The sequence below is a fragment of the Zootoca vivipara genome, chromosome 16, assembly GCF_965207765.1.
Source record: "Zootoca vivipara chromosome 16, rZooViv2.hap1.1, whole genome shotgun sequence".
In the NCBI taxonomy this organism is placed as follows: Eukaryota; Metazoa; Chordata; class Lepidosauria; order Squamata; family Lacertidae; genus Zootoca; species Zootoca vivipara.
This window is the reverse complement of record NC_142599.1, coordinates 32,621,414-32,644,192: the sequence shown is the minus strand read 5'-3', so window position 1 is coordinate 32,644,192 and position 22,779 is coordinate 32,621,414. Positions and strand designations below refer to the sequence as shown.

Below are 22,779 nucleotides of genomic sequence, written 5' to 3'. Positions count from 1 at the left end.
GAACTCCACGCTTCCGAGAGATTTGTCTCCCCCAGGACTCACCTCCTCTGCCGTTTTGTTGCACAGCTGCTGCGAAATGGCACTGAATGTGTCTGGGTGAGCTCCTCGCTCCTGGCAGGTGGTCAGAATGACCCGGTCAGCCTCTCTGTAAGAGAAACACCTGACACTGGAAAAAGGGAACTGGAGTGGGCTGCTTCTTTGACCAGACTTCATGAGTCCCACAAGGCTCATTGCCAGATGGAGGCTTGTGTTTAAGAAAGTCCTCATCGTTAGCCTCTAGTCTAGCATCAGCACATGTCCACAGGATTTGCTTTTAATTTTACCAGAATGGCCACAGGGGAACGGCTTTAAACTCAGTGAAACGGCCTGCAGGCAGGGATGGTAAATACTCCTTGCCTGAAACCCTGGAGGGAGCTGCTGCCAGTCAGTGTGGACGATACTGAGCTGCATGGACCCAATGGTCTGAATCGGTATAAGGCAGCTTCCTATCAGAAATGGAGCAATAGGGGCATGTTGGCCAAGGCACTATCAGGCTTCCTTGTTTTGCAACACCCCACCGATTTACTGCTATTTTCTCACAGCCTACCTGTTTCACACCCCACACTGCTTTTCCAATCTTATCTGTACATCCTGATGTAAGACTGGGCTTTTCCTCAGTGCATCAAAGTGTTGGGGTGAAGGGACGCCTTATACCTCTGGGAACAAAGGGATTCTAAAGCAAAACCACGTATACACGCACCCACCCAGGTTCTCCCCTAGTACTAGCTTTTGAACAAGGAAGCAAAAAAAAAGTACCTGGTCCACAAGACAACCTTCTCCCCGGTGGAGCTGACCCTGATGTTCTTAGCGCACACAGTCGCTTCGGCCACTCTCTGGTGCAGCTCATCTCCCCGCAGCAAAGCGGCCCGCTCCCCACCGCCTGCAGCTGGCAGCTCCGAGCGGTCACTGGCACACACTGTCTCCGTGGCATTTCCTTTCTTCTCAGTAGCCAGAGGGCTGCAAACTCCAGAGGCCACTGCTGGAGTCCGAGAGCCACAGTTTGCCGCTTCTGCTTTCGGCGGCGTGAGGTCCTTGGAGTGTGACCCGCAAAGATCCCTTCCTTTGGGGTTTGTATCCAGAGACGATGGCAACCTGTCCAATTCCTTGTCCTTGAGACACACTCGAGCAGCAGCAGAAGCTGTCCCCCGTGAGGGGCCGGACTGAACGGCAGGCTTCTGTGGCCAACTCTTGGCCAGAGGAGGGTTGACACATGGGCTAGCGGCAACACCCGATGCTCCTGGAGGAGTCTCGCCCCCCGAAACGCTTGAAGAAGCTTCCCCACTCCTCGGGCCGAGTCCTGCGTCGCTCTCTCCTCCTATATGGCAAGAGCCACTTTTGGGTCGGTGGAGTTTCGGTGGGGCGCCCCTCTGCACCTGCAGTATGGAAGAGACAGCAGTACTAGGAGGGAGCGGCTTGGCAGGATCGCTGGCTTTGGGGAGGCAGGGAGGTCCTGGCAGCGCACCCCCTTCCGTAGGGGTCTCCTTGGGCAAAGGCAGTTTTCCTTCCGTGCGAGAACCTGCGAGAAAGAAGAAAAAGGGCAGGGAAAGGATTGTTCACACTCGCTTGCTCGTTGCAGAACATTATTAAAAACCGTGGAAATGAAATACAGCACAAGGTTATGCAGATGGCACTGCTGAGATATGCTAAGCTTAAAAACTAGCATTCGGCGCCTTCCAGCCTGCATGAAAATAGCCACAGCTAGTGAACTGCTCCTTGCACCATATGCCATTAAGAGGAGGGGGTGCTTCCTTCAAGCACTGCACAGGCCCCTCAGCTTCACCTACGCATTTCGTAAATTTCTCTCTCGCACTCCCACCCTAAAGGGGCCCAAGCGTGGCAAAAAACATAATGCAATCTTTTTAAAAAAACGTTCTTTTTAATGGCCCAGAATCTCCATCTTTAACTGGATTCAGCCTCGGTTAATAGCCACCCCAAGCCCCTCCTTCCAGACACTGCTGAAGGAGTCTTGTGGTACCGTAAAAGACTAACAAGGCTTATTGTGGGAGATAACACTGCAGACTTGAGCCCTCTTCATCAAAAAGGCTCTACTTCACAAAGCGTTATATACAGCCACAAATCTGTTTTATATTTAAAAGGTGCCATTTCTAGCGTGACATATGAGGTGGCTTCTGAGCAGAATTTGGACCAGAGAGGATGCCATTGTCCTCAGAAGGGGCAAAGTATGAAATCTTACACAGCCCCTGCCTCTCCTGCCAGGATCCCCTCCCTGCTGCCCACAAAGCCAGTTAGGAGGTCGCTTGGCACAAGATCCCAGGGCTGCATGGGAAAGTTCATGGGCCCATGCTTCCCACCCCTCTCACTCCCAACGTACCTCCTGCTGTGGAGTCTGCTCTCCTGGCGCCTGTCCTCATCCTGCTCTGGGGAGGCTCCCCGTCCTCTCTCTGCTCCAGACTCTCTTCCGCAGGCTCCTTCCCTTCGGGGCGAGGGCTCACTTCGCGCTGGACGAGGCTGTCGGTGAGCTCCTGGGGATCTTTGTTCCTGTAGGCCTTGCCATCTCCTGCCTGTGGACCAAGTGAAGTCCAAGAGCGTCTCAGAACACCTCCTGCTCCAAACCCATAAAACTTGTATGCTTCCCTTTGTCGCCGCCCCCCCTAAAAAGCTATGAGACTCTATAGAGTGTTTGACCAGGACCCCGGAGACCCTGGGTTCAAATCGCCGCTCAGTCATGAAACTCACTGGGTGTCCATGGGCCAGTCACAGTCTCTCAGCCTAACCTACTTCACAGGGCTGTTATGAAGATAAAATGGGGAGGAAGAGAGCCACCTTGAATACCACCTTGAACTCCTTGGAGGAAAGGTGGGATAAAATGAAATGAATAAATGTAGATGAACTCCATGCCTAAGGCAGAAACCTTAACCCTTCATCTTCCAGAACTACATGCAGATAAAATGGCAGCAACAATATGATTATAATGTCCAAATGGAGATTTTCAGGCTGGGTTTGAGATGTTACCATTAGTATACGAAGCTTTTAACCATTTGGGAGCAGCTTATCTGGAGGGTTCGCTTAACCCACAAATGCCCCCTCCACCACTTCCATCCAGAAAACTTCATTACGCATCTGTAAGGAACCAGTCTTCACTCTGGAATTCTGCCTGTTGACATTAGGCTGGTACCTTCCCTGTATTCTTTTCGGCACCTCCTAAAATCCTTTCTGCTTGGGCAACCCGGACGCCTAAAGTTGACGTGCAATTTAAACTGGAATGTAACCGCTGATTTTCTTCACTTTGCTTTTTTACAAACTTGTGTTTGACCTTTATTTTCACTGACAATTTCAGTGCACTTTTTATCTTCTTTGTAATCCTCTTGGAGGTTTTATTTGCAGCTAAGGGGGTATGCAAATTCAGTTAAATAAAGTAATAATAATAAAAAAATGTGAAACATAAAAAATAATAAAATGTAAAACATCATACATCAAAAATTTCCCGGTACAGAGTTGTTGTTGTGCAAGCTGAACAGAATCAGCACTTGAAGCCTTTTCTCCTAAGGGAGAGACACACAGATGAACTCTCACACACAGGAACCGAGAGAGAGGCCTTATATTGAATCAGGCCATTGGTCCATCAAGCTCAGTATTGTCCACACTGACTGGCAGGGGCTCTGCAGGGTTTCAGATGGGAATCGACCTGGAAACGATGGAGTGAACATGGCACCTTCTGCATGTAAAGCTCTACCACTGATCTACGGCCCAGTGCACTGAACTGAAGCCCCAGCGTCTCACGCTCCCTCTGCCCTTGCTGCGGACTGACCTTGTGGCTGCTGCTGCTGCTGCAGTGGCTGCACGTTCTTCGCTTGCTCCTCTTCAGCCTGAGGTCACCGCTCCCCTCGTGGCAGGAGCAGCAGCACTCCTTGGCCCCCTCGGCCCACTCCGGCTCCTGAAATCACACATCAGAGGAGAAGAGGAGCAACCCTCAGCAGGACAGGCAGCAGGGAGGAGGAACTCCCCGCTTCGCGCCAAGGGCTTCCCCAGCCTCACCTTGTCAATATTCTGCCCCCCATGGTCCTTCCTCTTCTTATTTTTTGCAGTCGCGTGGATTTTGGGGGGGTCTTCTTCCTCCTCCACATCTGGCAAGGACACCTCTTCAAATCCATCAAACTAGGGAAAGACACACAGGAGTCATTGTCAAGTAGCGTGGTTGGGATGCAGGGAATCCCTGAAGCTTAAAATTGCACACACATACACACACACACACACACACACACACACACACACACACACACCGGTTGCTATCGGACCTCAGAGCTGCTTCTCCCCACAACTCCAGAAAGCCATGCAAAAAGCAGGTGCCCCCCTCTCCCAACCTGCCCAGGAGGGTCAAGGGATGGAGTGTTAAAAGACACTTTTATTAAAAAGCCAGTAGCCTTTTTACTTGGAATAATAGGTGAAGAAATCCCCAAAAAGGATATTACATTCCTTCTGTGTGCCACAACAGCAGCAAGATTATTAATTGCCAAGGATTGGAAGACAGAAGAAATACCAACTATAGATGAATGGCAAATGAAGATGATGGACTTTATGGAACTCGCCGAACTGGCTGGGAGACTCCGCGACCAGAAAGAAGAGAAGGTGGAAGAAGATTGGAAGAAGTTTAAAGTATATTTGAAAAAAATATTGTAATATTTAATATTTTGAAACTCTTAAGGAAGTTTATATAGGCTATCGGAGTAGAAAGAGGAGTTATATGTTGTATTTTAATCTAAGTTTAAGATTTATGATGAGTAAGTTTTTAATATAGTTAATATTTTGATGTAGATATATTTTGAATTTTAGAAACTGCTAAAGATGATCAGAAGTGGAATTCAGATGGGGGGACTTGGGGAAGTCACCCAACAAAGTTAAGATAAAGTAGAAAATAGTAAGAATTGTTGTGTATTGGTTGTTGTTTTGTTTGTTTGTTTGTTTGTTTGTTCTTATATAATGAATAAAAATTATTTATATAAAAAGGAGGGTCAAGGGATAACTCCACCTCATACTCTTTCTCTTCAGTCCAATTGATTTCCTCAAAATCTCCCAGGCGGTTGGCTGACGGGCGCAAGTGGTCGAAGAAGACAGAGAACTCATCCTGCAGGTGGTCGTGCCCCTTCAGCAGCTGCCACATCTGGGTCTTCAGCTGCACAGAGACATTCAAAGTTAACAAAATAAGGAGGAGGGGGCAACTGATACCTGAATGATAGGTGCCCCCCACCCATATCAAAATGGCCCACCAGGATGGGGGGAAGCTTAGGATCCAGCCTACTGGCCAAACCCTGTTTGCCCACCCTTGTGTGGAACATTTGCAGCATTTGTCCGATTTTTCTTCTTCTTCAATCCCTTCTTATTTATTGGTTTAGAACAGCCTAAAGGGCTCCCAGAACAGCTTACATACAATCAAAACAAGGCAGCCCATACCTGCAGGCTTACAATACAAAAAAACAATTAAAAAACACGACACACAAGGGAAAAGGGACAAGGAGGGCAGAGGAAAATCAACATCCAACCGGGGCACTAATTTCAATGTAGGTTTTTCCTTCATGGTTAACCAGCTAGCATGGTTCAGGGGCAGGGGGAGCTTGGTGGAGATGGGCCTCTAGTGGATGTGATGAAATGAGCCCTGCTACCTATTACTCCAGCTTAGAATGTCTGGCTACCCCAGGAAAGGAAGCCCAGTGGAGCTCTCCTCTCACAGCAGAGCTGATGCCATGAGCTCTGCTTCCCACTAAGCCAATCCTGGAGATGTGAGAATCCTACACAATTCTTTCAGGACTTGCTGGGGGGAGTGAAATATATGCCACTGGGTTAATACGTGTAACTTGCCCCGTATGAGGGTTCGGTTCTGGGGGGCCATGCATATATGCAAAAACGTGTAAAGCTAGGGACCCCTGGAACCAGCCACCCTGCGAGGTGGAGGACTGCTTGCCCAGCTTTGAGGAGGCAGGAGGGTTCTAGGAACCTGCCAGAGAACCTTATGCCACCTTTCCAAAGCTAGGTAAGCCTGTGATCACAGTTTTGCATGGGTAGAGAGGAATAAATGAATGGAGAATGGGTTTCCTCAGCTCTCTGTTTATTCATCCCCCCCCCAGCCCTGCAAAGCTGCAATCACATAAGTAAATTAAGCATAAGAGGAGAGTTACCTGTATATGCATGTTACATACAAGCCAGGACACCCAAATTTGCAGCAATGTTGTATTTCAGCCACAAGAAAAAGCCTGCAATCCCCAGATTTCACCACAGCCAGAATTTGCTAAGGGGACAGGACACAGAGAGGACAAGCATATTTCCCATGAGCCCCTGTAGGTCTGCTTACCTCGATTATCTCCTGGGGCAGGCACTCTGCACAGCCCTGCAGCACTTTGATGATCTTCTGGTGGTGGGAAGGGTTTTCCGCGAAGCAGATCTCCAGTTGCCTAAGGAACTTCCTGCTCTTCTCAAAAGCCTGTTGCTCCTCAAACTGCCCCAAGGAAGAGAAACAATATACACTGTTCATGTGCCATCCTGACATCACTGGCACTGTCCAATCACCACCTGGGTTCTCTTTTTGGGGGGGGGGGAGCTCCTAAACTGAAATTCCCTACCTGGCCAGCAGGTGGCAAGCAACAGACAACAAACCCAGGTGCACAGAGAGGAGAGCTGACGCCAGCAGAACCAGGCACCTGATGATGCCGCTCACCCCAGCAAAGACCCCACTGGTCCTGCCCCTCCTCTTCAGAATTGCCACCTGCTTGCTTACCTGCCCTCTCGCTCGGACCCAGACAACAGTGCAAGCAACAGATGCCCCGGTCTGCTTGCTCAGAAGAAGTCAGAGCCTTCAGAATCTCAGCTTTTGTTAACAAGTAAAGTTTCTAGTCCCTATGGCTGAAAAGATGCACTGTACTTCCTAGTTTTGTGGGCAAATGCTGGGGGTGGAGGGAAATGTCAGAAGCCAGAGGGGTGGGGAAGTAAGATTTTCAAGCGATCAGCAGGTGCCCCAATAAGTTAGATATCATAACCTCACATACAAAAACTAATTTATAACAGGGCACAGAATTCAGGTGGGAAATCTGCTCCCTTCAGTGCAGCCCTTGGCCATGTGAGAAGGCATCGGGGAGAAGCAGCTCCCAAGTGAGGCTGGGGTGAAGGGCAATCACCTGTTTAGGGAGGCTTTTAATGTTTAATAGATTACTGTATTTTATTTTTCTGTTGGAAGCCGCCCAGAGTGGCTGGGGAAACCCAGCCAGATGGACGGGGTATAAATTATTATTATTATTATTATTATTATTATTATTAAAGACCACTTACGGCCCCAGTAACTTTGCAGTATTAATAATTTTATTATTAGTACCCCGCCCACATGAATGGGTTGTCCCAGCCACTCCAAGCAGCTTCCAACAAAAGCATAATAAAACATCAAACATTAAAACCTTCCATATACAGAGCTGCCTTCAGGTGTCTTCTAAAAGCTGTATAGTTATTTATCTCCATGACATCTGATGAGAGGGTGTTCCACACAGTAAGGGTGCCACTACCAAGAAGGCCCTCTGCCTGGTTCCCTGTAACCTCACTTCTCACAGTGAGGGAACTGCCAGAAGGCCCTCAGAGCTGGCCCTCAGTGTCTGGGCTGAATGAAGGGAGGGAAATGCTCCTTCAGATATACGGGGCTGAGGATGTTTAGGGCTTTAAAGCTCAGGTCGTAAGGTGGGGTTGCCGATTCAAGGCAGCAGCACCGAGTGAGCCATCCTTGAACTCCCGACCCCCAGCTGCCCCAGCAACCCACGTGAGCTCCGCTACCCCCAGCACATCTACATACCAGCCCGCACTCCAGGGCCTGCTCGGGCAAGAGGAAAGCGGCAAAGTCGGTGAGCAATTGCGGCCACTCCCTTAGCAGGTTGCGCAGTCCCGCATAGAGGTCGACAGCCGTCTGCTTCTGGGCGTTGCTCTCGAACTCATAGATGATGTGCAGGAACTCCTCGTACTTGCCGGGGACGTTCCGCAAGGCCTCGCGCACCTGCGGAGGAAGACACCGGCATTAGCTCAGACGGAGCGTGGGGAGAAACCCCGCTTGTGTGCAGAGCAAAACCCCAAATCAACTACATAGGCTGGCAGGCTTCATTGCAGAGCTAGGCATCCACCGCTCCCAAAGGAGCCAGCGAAGGCCAATGAATGGATGCCTTTAGAAGGGGAATGGGCAAATTTGTGGAGGAGCATAAAGCTACCAATGGCTGCCAGCCCTGATGGCTACGGTTTTCCTCCACTGCCGGAGGCAGTATGTGTTTCTCGCTGGGAATCCCCCATTCAGAGAAGCAAGAGGCGCCATCGAGGATGTGGTCCAGCCAGGAGAAAGCACTTGAAGAATGGCGCAGTGGGCTATGAAGAGGTTTGGCTTGGGAAGAGAGCTATCGGGAGCCACATCTGGTCTCCAGGCCTGAGGTTCCCTGGTCTACAGGACCTAAGCGCTCTCTGGTTTGGGGAACATCTGGAACTCTCTCCCAATATAAGGTTGCTTGCAACTCTACATCCCAACTTAGTAGTTGGTGAGGAGGCCCCTCCTTACCCTGCTCAGGTAAGCCTGGGCAAAGGCCAAGTCCTTCTGCTCCCGCAAGGGGTCCCTCTCCAGAATGTCTTCGTCGTAGAGGAGCAGCAGCTTGGAGGTGTCTTTGCTGGCACGAGCCCGGCCTCTCTTCGCTCGCGCTCGGTGGGAGCCGCGGCTTTTGCCTGGTGCTTTGGTGCTCTCTCCTGGAAAAACACAGAAAGTGATCCAACCGCAGTCCGTGGAAGAGGCTGGGTGTCCCACTTTTCCAGGGTTGCCAGAGCTGCCTTCTGTGTGGCAGATCTCGCATCAAGCACACAGGGGGCGGGGGGAGACCAGGTGACCCTCCCATGGCAGGAAGAAGCAGAACAAAAAGCAGCAAATACATCTTAATGCGCAAAGTGACTGGACGGGAGCAAAACTTGGGTCATACTGTCTTGTGAGATTTTGCTTTTAATATTGTGCTTTAATGCTGTAACCTGCTCTGAGACCTTAGGATGCAAGGCAGAATAATGATACTGATAACAACAAATATTATTATTATTATTATTACTACTACTACTTCTACTATTATTATTATTATTATTATTATTATTATTATTATTATTATTATTATTAGAATCCCTCAGTCCTGATTCCCTCTAAGAGATCCAGGCAGATAGCAAAGGGGGAACTCTCTCTCTCTCTCTCTCTCACACACACACACACACACACACATTTTTCAACTTGTATTGGGGCAGGGCCATAGTTCAATGGCAGAGCATCTGCTTTGCATGCAGAACATTCCCAGGATCAGTCCCCAATGGCATCTCCCGGTAGGGCTGGGAGAGACTCTATGCCTGAAACCCTGGAGAGCCGCTGCCAGTCAGTGTAGACAACACTGAGCTAGATGGACCAATGGTTTGCCTTGGCAGAAGCCAACCTGCTCTGATCCTACGTGTCCCAAGGAGACGGGGCCAGGTCCTCTCCCCAATTCTGTCGCCTGCAACTCACCTGGGGCATCCCTGCTGGGCTCTACCTCCGGGGCAGCAGAAGTGAGGGCAAGAGACTCTGCCGGCCCATCCCTGGGGTCTGCGACCTCATCGGCCATTTCATCCTCTTTCTGCAAGCTTTCCAAGTTCTCCCCTTCCCCTTCGCCTTCCTCTTCCTCCTCTTCTTCCTCCTCCTCCGGCTCCGAGTTCTCCTCCTGGGAATTCTCCTCCTCTGATTCGCCCTCCTGGCTCAGGCGCCTCTCAGAGGCCAGCCACGTCAACTTCTCCATCGTCTCCTGTAGCGCACAAGGACCAAAGCATCTTGTTAGCTCTCCGACAGAATTCCCACCTCATCTGCCCCAGCCTGTGGCAGAAGCAGCGTGGTCCATTCTAGCTATGAAGCTGGAACTCAGCTGGGGCAGGCAGCGACTCCTAGCGGAGAAGCAGCTTGCCAGGCGGCTAGAGGCTGGCTCCTTACTGCCCCACCAGGTTCAGCCTGCTCTTAGCCAACCCCTACCTCCTTACTTACAGCCAATCTAGGGGGAGGCACTGGCTGTCAGCCTCCTCCCCTTATCGCTGCCCTTGTAGAATTCAGCTAGGAGGAGGGGAACAAAACTAGTATCAGTCAGCTCCGCCTGTTGCTGACGCCACCTACTGTTGGGCTCCCCGCCTTCCAGCCCACCAGCCCCAACTGGCACCAACCACCACTAGAGGATACCTCCACCCATCCATTGGCCCTGGTCTGTCTCCGATTGTCTCTGGCGCCACCTACTGTTGGGCTCCCTTCCTTCTGTCCTGCCACCCAAATGTGTGAGACTTACCACTCTGGCTACTCTGCGAAACCCATGCAAGAATAGGATGGCACATGTATCTTCACTTGATTTTCTATCATTTCCTAATTGCTGCCCACAGAACACCCCAAATCCATTTGACAATAAAACATTTATAGAGAGAAAGAATTTCAAATTCTACATTCACTGCCCCTCCTGCTTTTGCATGTGCCCCACCCACCAGTGACCTGCAGCCCTCAAAAGGCTGCCCAGAAGAGAATGCGGCCCTCAAGCTGAAAAGGGTTCCCTACCCCTGTTCTATGCAAAAGCCTTTGACTGTGTCGACCACAGCAAACTATGGCAAGTTCTTAAAGAAATGAGAGTGCCTGATCACCTCATCTGTCTCCTGAGAAATCTCTATGTAGGGCAAGAAGCTACAGTTAGAACTGGATATGGAACAACTGATTGGTTCAAAATTGGGAAAGGAGTACAACAAGGTTGTATATTGTCTCCCTGCTTATTTAACTTATATGCAGAATTCATCATGCGAAAGGCTGGACTAGATGAATCCCAAGCCGGAATTAAGATTGCCAGAAGAAATATCAACAACCTCAGGTATGCAGATGGCACAACCTTGATGGCAGAAAGTGAGGAGGAATTAAAGAACCTTTTAATGAGGGTAAAAGAGGAGAGCACAAAATATGGTCTGAAGCTCAACATCAAAAAAACCAAGATCATGGCCACTGGTCCCATCGCCTCCTGGCAAATGGAAGGGGAAGAAATGGAGGCAGTGAGAGATTTTACTTTCTTGGGTTCCATGATCACCGCAGATGGTGACAGCAGTCACGAAATTAAAAGACACCTGCTTCTTGGGAGAAAAGCAATGACAAACCTAGACAGATCTTAAAAAGCAGAGACATCACCTTGCCGACAAAGGTCTATATAGTTAAAGCTATGGTTTTCCCAGTAGTGATGTATGGAAGTGAGAGCTGGACCATCAAGAAGGCTGATCGCCAAAGAATTGATGCTTTTGAATTATGGTGCTGGAGGAGACTCTTGAGAGTCCCATGGACTGCAAGAAGATCAAACCTATCCATTCTGAAGGAAATCAGCCCTGAGTGCTCACTGGAAGGACAGATCGTGAAGCTGAGGCTCCAATACTTTGGCCACCTCATGAGAAGAGAAGACTCCCTGGAAAAGACCCTGATGTTGGGAAAGATGGAGGGCACTATGAGAAGGGGACGATAGAGGACAAGATGGTTGGACAGTGTTCTCGAAGCTACGAACATGAGTTTGACCAAACTGCGGGAGGCAGTGCAAGACAGGAGTGCCTGGCGTGCTCTGGTCCATGGGGTCACGAAGAGTCGGACACGACTAAACAACAACAACAGCCCCTGTTCTAATGGTTTGGGGCAAGAGAAAGGAAGGGAAAGGAACAGTGAAATGTATATCCCACAACTGTAAGAACTAGAAGCTTGATACATTCATGTGTAAAGGTAAAGGTAAAGGTACCCCTGATCATTAGGTCCAGTCGCGGACGACTCTGGGGTTGCGGCGCTCATCTCACTCTATAGGCCGAGGGAGCCGGCATTTGTCCACAGACAGCTTCCGAGTCATGTGGCTAGCATGACTAAGCTGCTTCTGGCGAACCAGAGCAGCACATGGAAACGGCGTTTACCTTCCCGCTGGAGTGGTATCTATTTATCTACTTGCACTTTGATGTGCTTTCGAACTGCTAAGTGGGCAGGAGCTGGGACCGAACAACGGGAGCTCACCCCGGCGCGGGGATTTGAACCGCCAACCTCCTGATCGGCAAGCCCTAGGCTCAGTGGTTTAGACCACAGCGCCACCTGCATTCATGTGTACCTCTGCCAGACAAATTAAAATCTAGAATCAAGATACACTGAAATCCACATCAACATAGCAGATTCTATGCTTCTCCATAGGTGGAACAGGGCATCTGAGCAGAGGCCATGCCCCATCCACTCGCTCTCGCAGGAAGCCCCATGGAAAGGAAAGCAAGCCTGCGGCTATTTCCCCTTCTCTTGGACCCTGGTGCCACCACAGAAAGCATGTCTCTCCCCACCCCCTTTTCCCACAGTCATTTTTGTTTTGTCCCTGTCCCCGTCCCCCCCGGACAAAACAGCTCTACCTGCAGCTCTGGTACAGAGAGGACAGACTCCTCCGAGGCGGACGACATTTCCTCATCTTCCTCATCTTGAGTGAAATCATCGAAGTCCTCTTCCTCCTCCTCCTCTGGCCCTTCTTTCTCGCCTGCCGACGCCTCTTGCCTGGCGGGAATCCCCCCAATGGCACGGCCGCCTGCAGTGGGCAGATCCTTCTCCAAAGTACCCCCGGAATCGGACCCCCCGGCAGCAGAGCTGCAGGCGTTCTCGGGAGAACTGGTGCTGTTGTTTTCCGCCACGCTGGCTGCGCTCTGCAGGCCATCGCCTTGGCCTCTCTCCTCGTCCTGGCGGGAGCCCGGCTTGCCGTGCGTTTCCTTCTGCTCAGCGGCACCCTCCGGTGTGGGCTCCACATCCAGTTCTTGCCCCAGTTCCAACAACACCAGCTCCTCTCTGACTGGGCTGCCTGCGGAGCTCAGCTCCTCCGGAACGGGGGATGCCACTCGAGGGGGGTCTCTGGGTTTTTCTGTTTCAACCTTCACAGTCTCCCCCATCTCGAGCAAAGTGGAGAAGGGCCCCGGGGGCCCCAGATCAGCAGACTTCCCTTCGCTCGGCTCACGGCACCCTTCGACAGGAGTCTCTTCTTGGACCCTACGGACAGCATCGGACAACAACCGGCTGCTGTCTTCACCGGTGGAGACAATCGGCGATGGCTCTCGCTGCTCTGGGGATGCGATTCTGCCGACAGGCAGGTTCACAAACGCAGAATCCTTGGCGGACGTGGGGACAGGGGAGCTGGTGGCATTTGACGTCACCACCAGCGACGGTGCTGGAGGGGTTGCTAGCGGCTGGCTCAGAGGGCATGGGAAAGGGTTGGGGTTGACCAGCAAGGTGGTGATGGGGATGGGCTGGGCAGCGCCGCCTGCGGCGCTCGCTGCTAAAGGGTGCAGGACGTTGCAGCCGTTGGCGATGCCAACCACTTTCACGGCACCGGCCGGGACGGTGAAGATGACCGGGGCCGGGTGCAGGAGGGGAGCGGGCTTGAACAGGGGGGCGGCTTTGGGGCTCTTCTTCTTCTGGTAGCCCCTGGGGGCGCTGGGCTTCCGGACCCTCGTCACAGGCAGCGCTGGGGGGATCATCTTGGTCTGGAAGGCGACCGGCAGGGAGGAGACCAAGTTCTGGGGCAGAGCGGCAGTCAAACAGGCCCTGGAGCCGGAATGGGGCGGAGCGGAGAGCACCCCCTGGAGGTCAAAGCCGGCACCACTCCCTGCATCTGGAAGCAGGCTCAAGTGCTGCAAGGGCTGCACCAGCGGAGCAGGCTGTATCAGGCGGGGGACGCGCCCTGGAGGCTTGCTGGGAGGGGCTTCCGGCTGAGGCTGCCGGGCACCCACCTTCAGGTAGTGGTTGGTGCCGGCGGGAAGCACGCAAAGGCCTGGCCGGACAGGGAGGGGCTTGGCGGCCGCCGGTCTCTGCCACCTCCAGGCCTTCCGGCAGAAGCGGCTGTTGAGGGGCCTCAGGATCAGCTGCAAACCCTCGGGCATGCGCAGGGGGTATTTCTCATCTCTCACGGTCTCCGCGGGATCAATCCCCGCTTTACCCAGGTCAGGATTGGAGCCGAGGAAGCTGGACGCCGATCCAGCGCTTTGCTCCAGCGCCTCTTGGATGGATGGCAAGCTGGCCTGGAGGAAGAAACAAGAAGGAAGGGGCAGGGAAAGGGAAAGGGAAAGGGAAAGGGAAAGAGCCAAATCAGAATTATGCCTATAGCAGAGATTGTTAAATACACACGATAGAGGAGGGCTTTTCTGAACCTCAAGAGCAGGTGAGGGATTACAAGAAGCTGCCTTACACCACGTCAGACCATTGGGCCCATGTAGCTCAGCTCTATTACTGTGGTCTTCACCAGTTCTTGTGGCAGTGAGTTCCAAGGGGGTGAATTATGCATTGTGGGGCCCCAGGTCTCATCCTGAGCCCAGCCCATTAGTATATACAGGGAAGTATATGTCTACACAGATTAGCAGTGGCCCTCCAGGACTTTTGGCTGGGACCTATTTCCCGGCTTTATGGGGAGATGCTGGGGATTGAATCTCAGACTTTCTGCAAGATGATCAAGGGTCTGGAAACCAGGCCTTAGGAGGAACGGTTGAGGGAGCTGGTTATGTTTAGCCTGGGAAAGAGGAGACTGAGAAGAGGTAGGATAGCCTTCTTCAAATATATTAAGGGCTGCCCCATGGAAGAGTGAGCGAGCTTGTTTTCTCCTGCTCTGGAGGGTAGAACTCGAACCCATGGCTTCATGTTACAAGAAAGGAGATTCCAACGAAACAGCAGAAATAACTTTCTGACGGCAAGAGCAGTTCCAACAGCGGAACAGACCGCCTTGGAAGGTGGTGGACTCTCCTTCCTTGCAGGTTTTTAAGCAGAGGTTGGATGGCCATCTGTCTTGTATTATCTAGTTGGGATTCCTGCATTGCAGGGGGGTGGACTAGATGACACTCAGGTCCCTTTCAACTCTGCAGTTCTGCGATTCTATATATGCAATGCATGTACTTGGCCACTGAGCTACGGTCCGTCCCCTGGAAATAAAGTAAGCTTCCAGTCCTCATGGTGCTGGATTGAACAGGAACATTGAGATTGAGATTGAGATTGAATCCTGACAAGACAGAAGTACTGTTTGTGGGGGACAGGAGGCGGGCGGGTGTGGAGGACTCCCTGGTCCTGAATGGGGTAACTGTGCCCCTGAAAGACCAGGTGCGCAGCCTGGGAGTCATTTTAGACTCACAGCTGTCCATGGAGGCACAGGTCAACTCGGTGTCCAAGGCAGCTGTTTATCAGCTCCATCTGGTACGCAGGCTGAGTCCCTACCTGCCCACTGACTGTCTCTCCAGAGTGGTGCATGCTCTAGTTATCTCCCGCTTGGACTACTGCAATGCGCTCTACGTGGGGCTACCTTTGAAGGTGACCCGGAAACTACAACTAATCCAGAATGCGGCAGCTAGACTGGTGACTGGGAGCGGCCGCCGAGACCACATAACACCGGTCCTGAAAGACCTACATTGGCTCCCAGTACGTTTCCGAGCACAATTCAAAGTGTTGGTGTTGACCTTTAAAGCCCTAAACGGCCTCGGTCCGGTATACCTGAAGGAGCGTCTCCACCCCCATCGTTCTGCCCGGACACTGAGGTCCAGCTCCGAGGGCCTTCTGGCGGTTCCCTCACTACGAGAAGCCAAGTTACAGGGAACCAGGCAGAGGGCCTTCTCGGTAGTGGCACCCACCCTGTGGAATGCCCTCCCACTAGAGGTCAAAGAGAACAACAACTACCAGACCTTTAGAAGGCATCTCAAGGCAGCCCTATTTAGGGAAGCTTTTAATGTTTGATGGATCTCTGTATTTTAATGTTTGATGGATTTCTGTATTTTAGAATTTCTGTTTTGTTGGAAGCCGCCCAGAGTGGCTGGGGGAACCCGGCCAGATGGGCGGGGTATAAATAATAAATTATTATTATTATTATTATTATTATTATTATTAGAAAAATGCCTTACACCAAATCGAACCATTGCTCCATTTGGCGTGGAACTGTCCTTACGTGGACTGGCAATTAATATGGAGGGTCTGGGCTAAGAAAGCGGCCAGGACCAAAAGTTACGTTGTTCAATCCCTTCAGAAGCCGCCATATACTATGTCTTGTTCAGTATTTCCTTCACCATCGCTCAGTCTTGTTTTGTCAGGGATGGGGATTGGGAAGCTATATCCTTCCAAATACTAGGGGACTTCAACTCCCATCAGTCCCAGCCTGTGTGGCCAATAGTCAGGGAGGATGGGAGGTAGAGGCCAGCAACCTCTAGAGGGCCACAGCTTCCCCATCTTCAGTCAACACACTGATTGTCTTTCCCAGCCCATACTCAGAGAGGGGCTGAACCTAGGACTTAGAATAATAGAATCTTAAGGGTTGGAAGGGACCCAAGGGTCATCTAGTCCAACCCCGTGCAATGCAGGAATCTCAGCTAAAGCATACGAAACAACTAGCGACTTCCTGCATGGGAAGCAGACGCTCTGCCCCTGAGCTTTGGGCCTTGACCTCAAAGGAGGAAATACCTTCAACCAGAAGGGCAAACGGTGCTCCTCTTGTTCCACGGGGGGTTTCCATTCACAAGGCTGGATCTCGTCACAAAGCTTCGGCAGGCTAGGCAATTGCTTCGTCGTCTTATAGTACTGAGAATCGAACAGAGGGAGAAACAAGTCCAGTTCTGGCCTCCCTGCAGCAGTATGGCTCTCTCTAATGCTGGGGTGGAGAACCTGTTAGGGCCTCTGGATGGTGCTGGGCTCCAACTCCCACCAGCCCCAGCCAGCATGGCCAATGGTCAGCGACAATAGAAGTCCAGCAACACCTGGAGGGCTGCAGGCTCCCCACCCCTGTCTCACGCCAATCATATCCCAACCTATCAGGGATCACATATTCAATGCACCTATAGAGCTGTGAAGCAAGGATGATGGTTCCATGGCCATCCGGATGTTGCTGGACTCCATCAGTCCTAGTCAATGGTCAGAGATTATGGGAGTTGTAGTCCAGCAACATCTGGAGGGCCGCAGCCTTTACTTCCACTGGGGCAGGGTGCAAAGGAAAGGGAGGAGTTCAGCTATAATAATAATAATAATAATAATAATAATAATAATAATAATAATTTATACCCTGCCCATCTGGCTGGGTTTCCCCAGCCACTCTGGGCAGCTTCCAACAAAATATTAAAATACAATAATGTATTTTGCCAAACTACAGCTGTTTTAGGACTACAATTACCATCATCCCTGACCACTCGTCCTGCTAGCTAGGGGTGATGGGAGTTGTAGGCCAAAAACAGCAGTAGAGACCCAAGTTTCGGAAAAGCCTGGGCTAGCCTTCCTTCCTTGCCCCCTGCTCCAGCTACGCCTACTCCTTGATAGCCCAAATAAGGTTGGGGCCAAGCATTCATACCTGCACCCCAACTCTTTCAGCTTAAGCTGAGATCCAGCTTCCTTGGAGGCCCCCAAACTGCAGCCCAGCCCAGCCCAGCTAGTCTTCTTCCTGGAAGAGTTGCTGACTCCACACCAGAGAGTAAACCACCTGGCGCCCCACTCACTTTGATGATGTTGTCAGGGACCCTGGTCATATTGAGGTTCTTGATCCGCACGGTCAGCTGGTGGGCTGTCTTGGTCATCAGGAGGTACCTGCTGATCAGAGGTTTGGGGAACTCCGTCCCTTCGAAGTGCTTCAGTCCCAAGGCTAACAAACTGGTGGGGATGGGGGAGAGAAGACGAAGGGGAAACCCAGTCAGGCCGTGTGTTGAACCACCCGGCTCTAGATGGGCGTTGCAGCTCCCATCACCCCTGATCATTGGCCATGCTGGCTGGGAGTTTCGGGAGCCCCAACAACATCGGAAGACCACTGTGGTGGCTGAGCCTGGAATAAAGACAGGTCTTCCGATTCCTAGGAGGCCTTCCCTGCCTCCAAGCCGCCACAACCACTCGCCCCAAGGGTTGCATACACAGATCTAAGCACCTACTTGTCTTCCCCTTTCGTGAAGATAATCTTGTCCCGGGGCAACTTGGCCTTTAAGGAGCAGATGGGCAGCAACTCTGGGTACATGAAGACCCTGCGTGTAGCCAGAACCCACGCAACCTGCTTCGGCAGGCAAGCAAAGTCGCTCACTGTAGGAAGAACCGTCAGGAGGGAAGGAGCAAGTGGGGAGGGGAGAGGAGGGGAGGGGAGGGGAGGGGAGGGGAGGGGAGGGGAGGGGAGAAGCAGCAATCAGAAGGCTGGGCTGAAGATACCCAGCACCACTTGCTGAAGTCAAACCCACCACCCAAGGAACCACCTGCAAGGCAGGGTTAGAAACTCAAATATAAACGCCAGGTGCCAAATGTCTCCTTAAACCAAGGTTACAGTCGCCAAAACAGAATGTCTAGTTGCCACCTTGAGACAAAACAGCTCTAAAGTCTTATTTTTCAAATGATGCACTGAATGTGATTGAAAACCAGTTAAACATCTGTTAGAAACAGGTATTTTTAAAAAAATAAAAAATAAAAATGCAATTAAAATAAAGCGAATCTAAAAACGGATTAAAACATATTATCAGCTTCTACATGTCTGGATTGCCTAAACAAACGTGTTTCTTAGCAGGCACCAGAAATAGTGAAGGCGCATGCCCTTATGTCAATCGGCAGGGAGTTCCAAAGTATGAACCCGTGAGACCAGGGTTCAAATCCCCGCTCGGTCATGAAGCTCACCTCACAGGGTTGTTGTGAGGGTAAAACGATATGAAGGAGGAGATACACCACCATGAGCTCCTTAGAGGAAAGGCGAGACCTAAATGCCTCAAATGGACAATTAAAAGTTGGCTCCAGAGCCATCACACCAGGGGCCCTGCTACACACCATTCTTCTTCACTGCTTTGCGGGGGCTCCATTCGATCTTAATGTGTGAGTCGAAGTCCTTGATGAGCTGCAAGGCATCCTTCAAGTTGCATGGCTGAAACGTGGTCTGGAATTTGTGCCCCAAGGGCTGGCGGAGGACGGCGGAGCTCTGAGCGAAAGTATCCAGCTCGGTCTATGGAACGAAAAGAGAAGAGGGAAGAAACGGCAGGCAACCGGGGGTGAAGGGGCACAACAGCTTCTCAGCCCAGGCCAGCCCAAGACATTTTGCCGCCTGAGGCAAACCAGAAAATGACGCCCCCTGCCTGCCATGCCTTACTCCTTCAGAGGATTTTATTTCACATGTGCCTTCACTGAGGCTGCTTCCAAGCTGCGGGACTGGACAGGGCACAGGGCCAGCTCTAGACATTTTGCTGCCTGAGACGAAGGACAAGGAGGCACCCGCCTCCCACAAGGCCTAGACAGAAGCCAGCTGGACTGGTAGCTAAATGTTACTTCAATACAGGTGAAAGGACTGCATCTTTCACTGCACTCAAGGGGCTAATGTAGGGCACCCAGAGCAGTCCATGTGGCACCCATAGCTCTGTTCACTGCCTGACTGCTTCATTGTAAGGCCGGCCCTCTCTCACCCTGAACCTTATTAGCGCTTGCGTGGTGGAGATACCGGGGGATCAAAGCCAAGACGAACGAAATGGGGTGTAGGGAAAACCTTTGAGGCGGCAGTTGCCCTAAAACACTTCAAAATGCCATCTCACTCAGATGGCCTTTCATTATATCTGAGCTGCATGCTGCAAAGTACTTTAGATTCATCCAAAGCCCAATGGGATACTAGACCACCAGTTAGCTTTCAGGTTTAAAAGAAACAAAACAAAAGTTGCTAGTCCTTATGGCCAACTCTGGTGGTGGATGGGGGAGAGCAGCAGTCTGGGAGAGGGCATTCTCTGCGGAAGCCCCTAAGCTGTGGAAACCCAGCCCCATTGAAGTGCGCCTAGCACCTCTGATTTAATAACACTCCTGCTTCTCTGGCTATTCTGCAACGCAAGACCCAAACCCAAACGGAACAAAGCACGGATGAGAGGAGGCATGGCCTCAGTCCTACGTGCAGCAGCAGAAAGGACTGCCGGGGTCAAGCTGAGCCAAACTCCTTACCAGAAAGAGCCGTGTGGTGCTGGCCTCCGAGCTCAAGCTGGGGTTGCAGCTGCTGAGAAGGTGGACCTGGGTCAAGAGCTGCACGTGCTGCGAGCAGAGGGGAAAGACGTAGAATCATAGAGTTGTGGAGTTGGAAGGGACCCTGACGATCCAACCCCCTGCAATGCAGGAATCTGAGTTGCTGCTCATCAGAAATGGGTGCTATAGCCACAGGTCAGAAGGCCAGAGACCTCTGTGGACACACACACACACACACACCCAGGGTGCATCTGGATTTTGGAGCAAGCACTGCGGACACTCCACCCCACCCTGTTCCCCAGGGTCAGCCTCCCACAATAGAAGCAGCGCACGCAGACACAAGCTCCGCTTTTCCAAAGGATACAAGTAAAGGGGAAGTAATCTGGGCCTTGGAAAGCACATTGAGCTGAAAGAGGAAGTGTGAAAGGGTGCCGCTCCTTCGCACTTCCACCTTCAGCTCTATGACCCTTTGGAAAAGGAGGAAAGGTAACACCACCTCACCATCTCATGACCAAGGGGAAAGGAGGCGGGCTCTCCCTCCCCATCCCTTTTTCCTCATGGACCATGACATTTTAGACCACTGCTTCCGAAAACATGGGTCTCCGGCTGCTTTTGGACTACAACTCCCATCATCCCTGAATGTTGGTCCTGCTAGCTAGGGATAATGGGAGTTGTAGTCCAAAAACAGCTGGAGACCCAAGTTTGGGAAACACTGTTTTTTTAAGACTGTGAGATCAATAATAATAATAATAATAATAATAATAATAATAATAATAATAATTTATTTATACCCCGCCCATCTGGCTGGGTTTCCCCAGCCACTCTGGGCGGCTTACAACAGAAAAATGAAATAAAATAATCTATTAAACATTAAAAGCCTCCCTCAGATGTCTTCTAAAAATCTGGTAGCTGTTTTTCTCTTTGACATCTGATGGGAGGGCGTTCCACAGGGCGGGCGCCACTACCGAGAAGGCCCTCTGCTTGGTTCCCTGCAACTTGGCTTCTCGCAACGAGGGAACTGCCAGAAGGCCCTCGGTACTGGACCTCAGTGTCCGGGCAGAATGATGGGGGTGGAGATGCTCCTTCAGGTATACTGGACCGAGGCCATTTAGGGCTTTAAAGGTCAGCACCAATCAAGGGCTGCGGCAGAACAGGAACTGATTTTAGCAAGTCACTCCAAGGACGGGACATGAATGTAAAATAAATAAGAGAGAGAGAGAAATCAGCACAAAAGCAGAGAGCAAACAGGAGACAGCAGAGAAAGCCCTTCCTAGTCTGGCATGGTGTTGTTTTTCCTTCCAAACCATACCTGTTGCATCTGCTGCTGCAGCCTCTTCTTCTGCCCGGCGTCCAGCACCAGGGTTTGGACCGGCTTCTCACGGAGCTTCAGCCTCTCCGCTTCCTGGGGCAGCTTGGCGGCTGACTTTTTCATGCGCAGCTGCTCCAGCTGCTCCTTGACCGTCCGGTGCTGCTCATTCAGCAAGTTGGCCAGGGGCTCCTCAAACCTGCACAGGGTCAAAGGACGGCTTGCGTTGAGAAAGCTGCAGGTGCTCTGAAGACCCAGGTAAGTATCCTACCAAACTCAGCTTCGGTCACCGAGCTGCGGTGGCTCAGCATCCACCGTCAGAGGCAATCATGCTCCTGAACATGGGTTGCTGGAAACCGCAACCACAAAAGGAGACTCCTTTTGTGCTCAGCTCCCGTTTGTGGACTTCACGCTGGACTAGGCTGCTCTTGTCCAAATCAGGGTCACGTTTGCTCACAAAAATCAGAAGAGACTGGGTGCTAGCTCCGGCCAATGGCCCACCTAGTCCAGCATCCTGTTTCTCACGTTGGCCAATCAGATTCTCCAGGGAGCCTAGAAGCATGGCATGAATGCAAGAACCCTCCCTCACTCTTACTCATAAGAACATCAGAGGACCCCTGTTCATGTTAGGTCAGCTCGAAAAGCAGTGGCATGCAGTGAATTTTTTTCTGCAGGGGAACAGTTAGGGCCAGAGGCGCCAGCAGGTGAAAGCAATTGTGGGGGGGGGGGGAACCTTACGCATGTGAGCATCGCACCTCCCTGAGCTGGGCAGAAGCTTCCTGCGTTTGGGAAAGAGACGCCAGGGGAACATTTAGGGTCTGTTTCTGTTCTGTGTGTGACATAGCGGGGAATCTCTCCTCCGAAAGTGAAGTCTTTTCACATAACTTAAGCACAGGTCAATTCTAGCCTGTATTGTTGTCACGTCAGCTTCAACGCAGAGAAAGGCAGCTGGAGTCCCGTTGGGGAGTGAGAGCACTTTCCCGAGGAATTTGTTCTGCTCTATTTCTAGGGCTTTGTTGGCATTTGGGTCTTTGCCCCACATCGCTACACCATGAAGCATCTGGGAAACCACTTTACTGACAAAGATTTTCAACGCAGGTTCCAATAACTGACCACCCGCCGTAAAACAGAATTTCATTAATGCCCCACAAGCTTTCTGCGCTTTGAGTTTCGTAGCCTCAATGTGCCCCTTCCATGATAGTGTCTCAGTGAAAAGGATTCCCAGATATCTGAAGGAGCGTATTTGCTCCAAGTAGGGAACATTTAGGGGGCTATCCTAGTCCCCCTAGTCCACTGACCGCACACCACTTGGGCAAAAGGCCCATCTAGTCCAGCACTCTATTCGCACAGTGGCCAAAGAAATGCCCACAGGCACAAACCAAGCACATCACTCTCTCCCACTTTTGATTCCCAGCAACTGGCGTTCAGAGGTGTACAGCCTCCGAGGCAGAACACAGCAATTGTGGCTAGTAATCACTGCTAACTTTATCCTCTGTCT

At 51.4% G+C, this 22,779-nt stretch overlaps 1 protein-coding gene across 6 annotated transcripts in view; it reads right to left on the bottom strand.

Annotated features, from left to right (window-relative positions):
• GON4L (gon-4 like) overlaps positions 1 to 22,779 on the bottom strand; it is a 46,359-nt gene that overhangs the window by 1,037 nt on the left and 22,543 nt on the right. For all 6 annotated transcript variants that reach the window (XM_088660151.1, XM_088660152.1, XM_088660153.1 and 3 more), the window contains 17 exons: positions 21,285 to 21,480; positions 19,958 to 20,044; positions 18,812 to 18,983; positions 17,941 to 18,085; positions 17,518 to 17,668; positions 16,496 to 16,612; positions 12,436 to 14,085; positions 9,536 to 9,809; positions 8,567 to 8,748; positions 7,823 to 8,020; positions 6,344 to 6,487; positions 5,027 to 5,170; positions 4,036 to 4,155; positions 3,809 to 3,934; positions 2,372 to 2,561; positions 796 to 1,555; positions 43 to 145 (listed from right to left, as the gene is read on the bottom strand). In XM_088660151.1, coding sequence (XP_088516277.1) covers positions 43 to 145; positions 796 to 1,555; positions 2,372 to 2,561; positions 3,809 to 3,934; positions 4,036 to 4,155; positions 5,027 to 5,170; positions 6,344 to 6,487; positions 7,823 to 8,020; positions 8,567 to 8,748; positions 9,536 to 9,809; positions 12,436 to 14,085; positions 16,496 to 16,612; positions 17,518 to 17,668; positions 17,941 to 18,085; positions 18,812 to 18,983; positions 19,958 to 20,044; positions 21,285 to 21,480 — 4,759 coding nt within the window. The remainder of the gene's footprint in view (positions 1 to 42; positions 146 to 795; positions 1,556 to 2,371; positions 2,562 to 3,808; positions 3,935 to 4,035; positions 4,156 to 5,026; positions 5,171 to 6,343; positions 6,488 to 7,822; positions 8,021 to 8,566; positions 8,749 to 9,535; positions 9,810 to 12,435; positions 14,086 to 16,495; positions 16,613 to 17,517; positions 17,669 to 17,940; positions 18,086 to 18,811; positions 18,984 to 19,957; positions 20,045 to 21,284; positions 21,481 to 22,779) is intronic.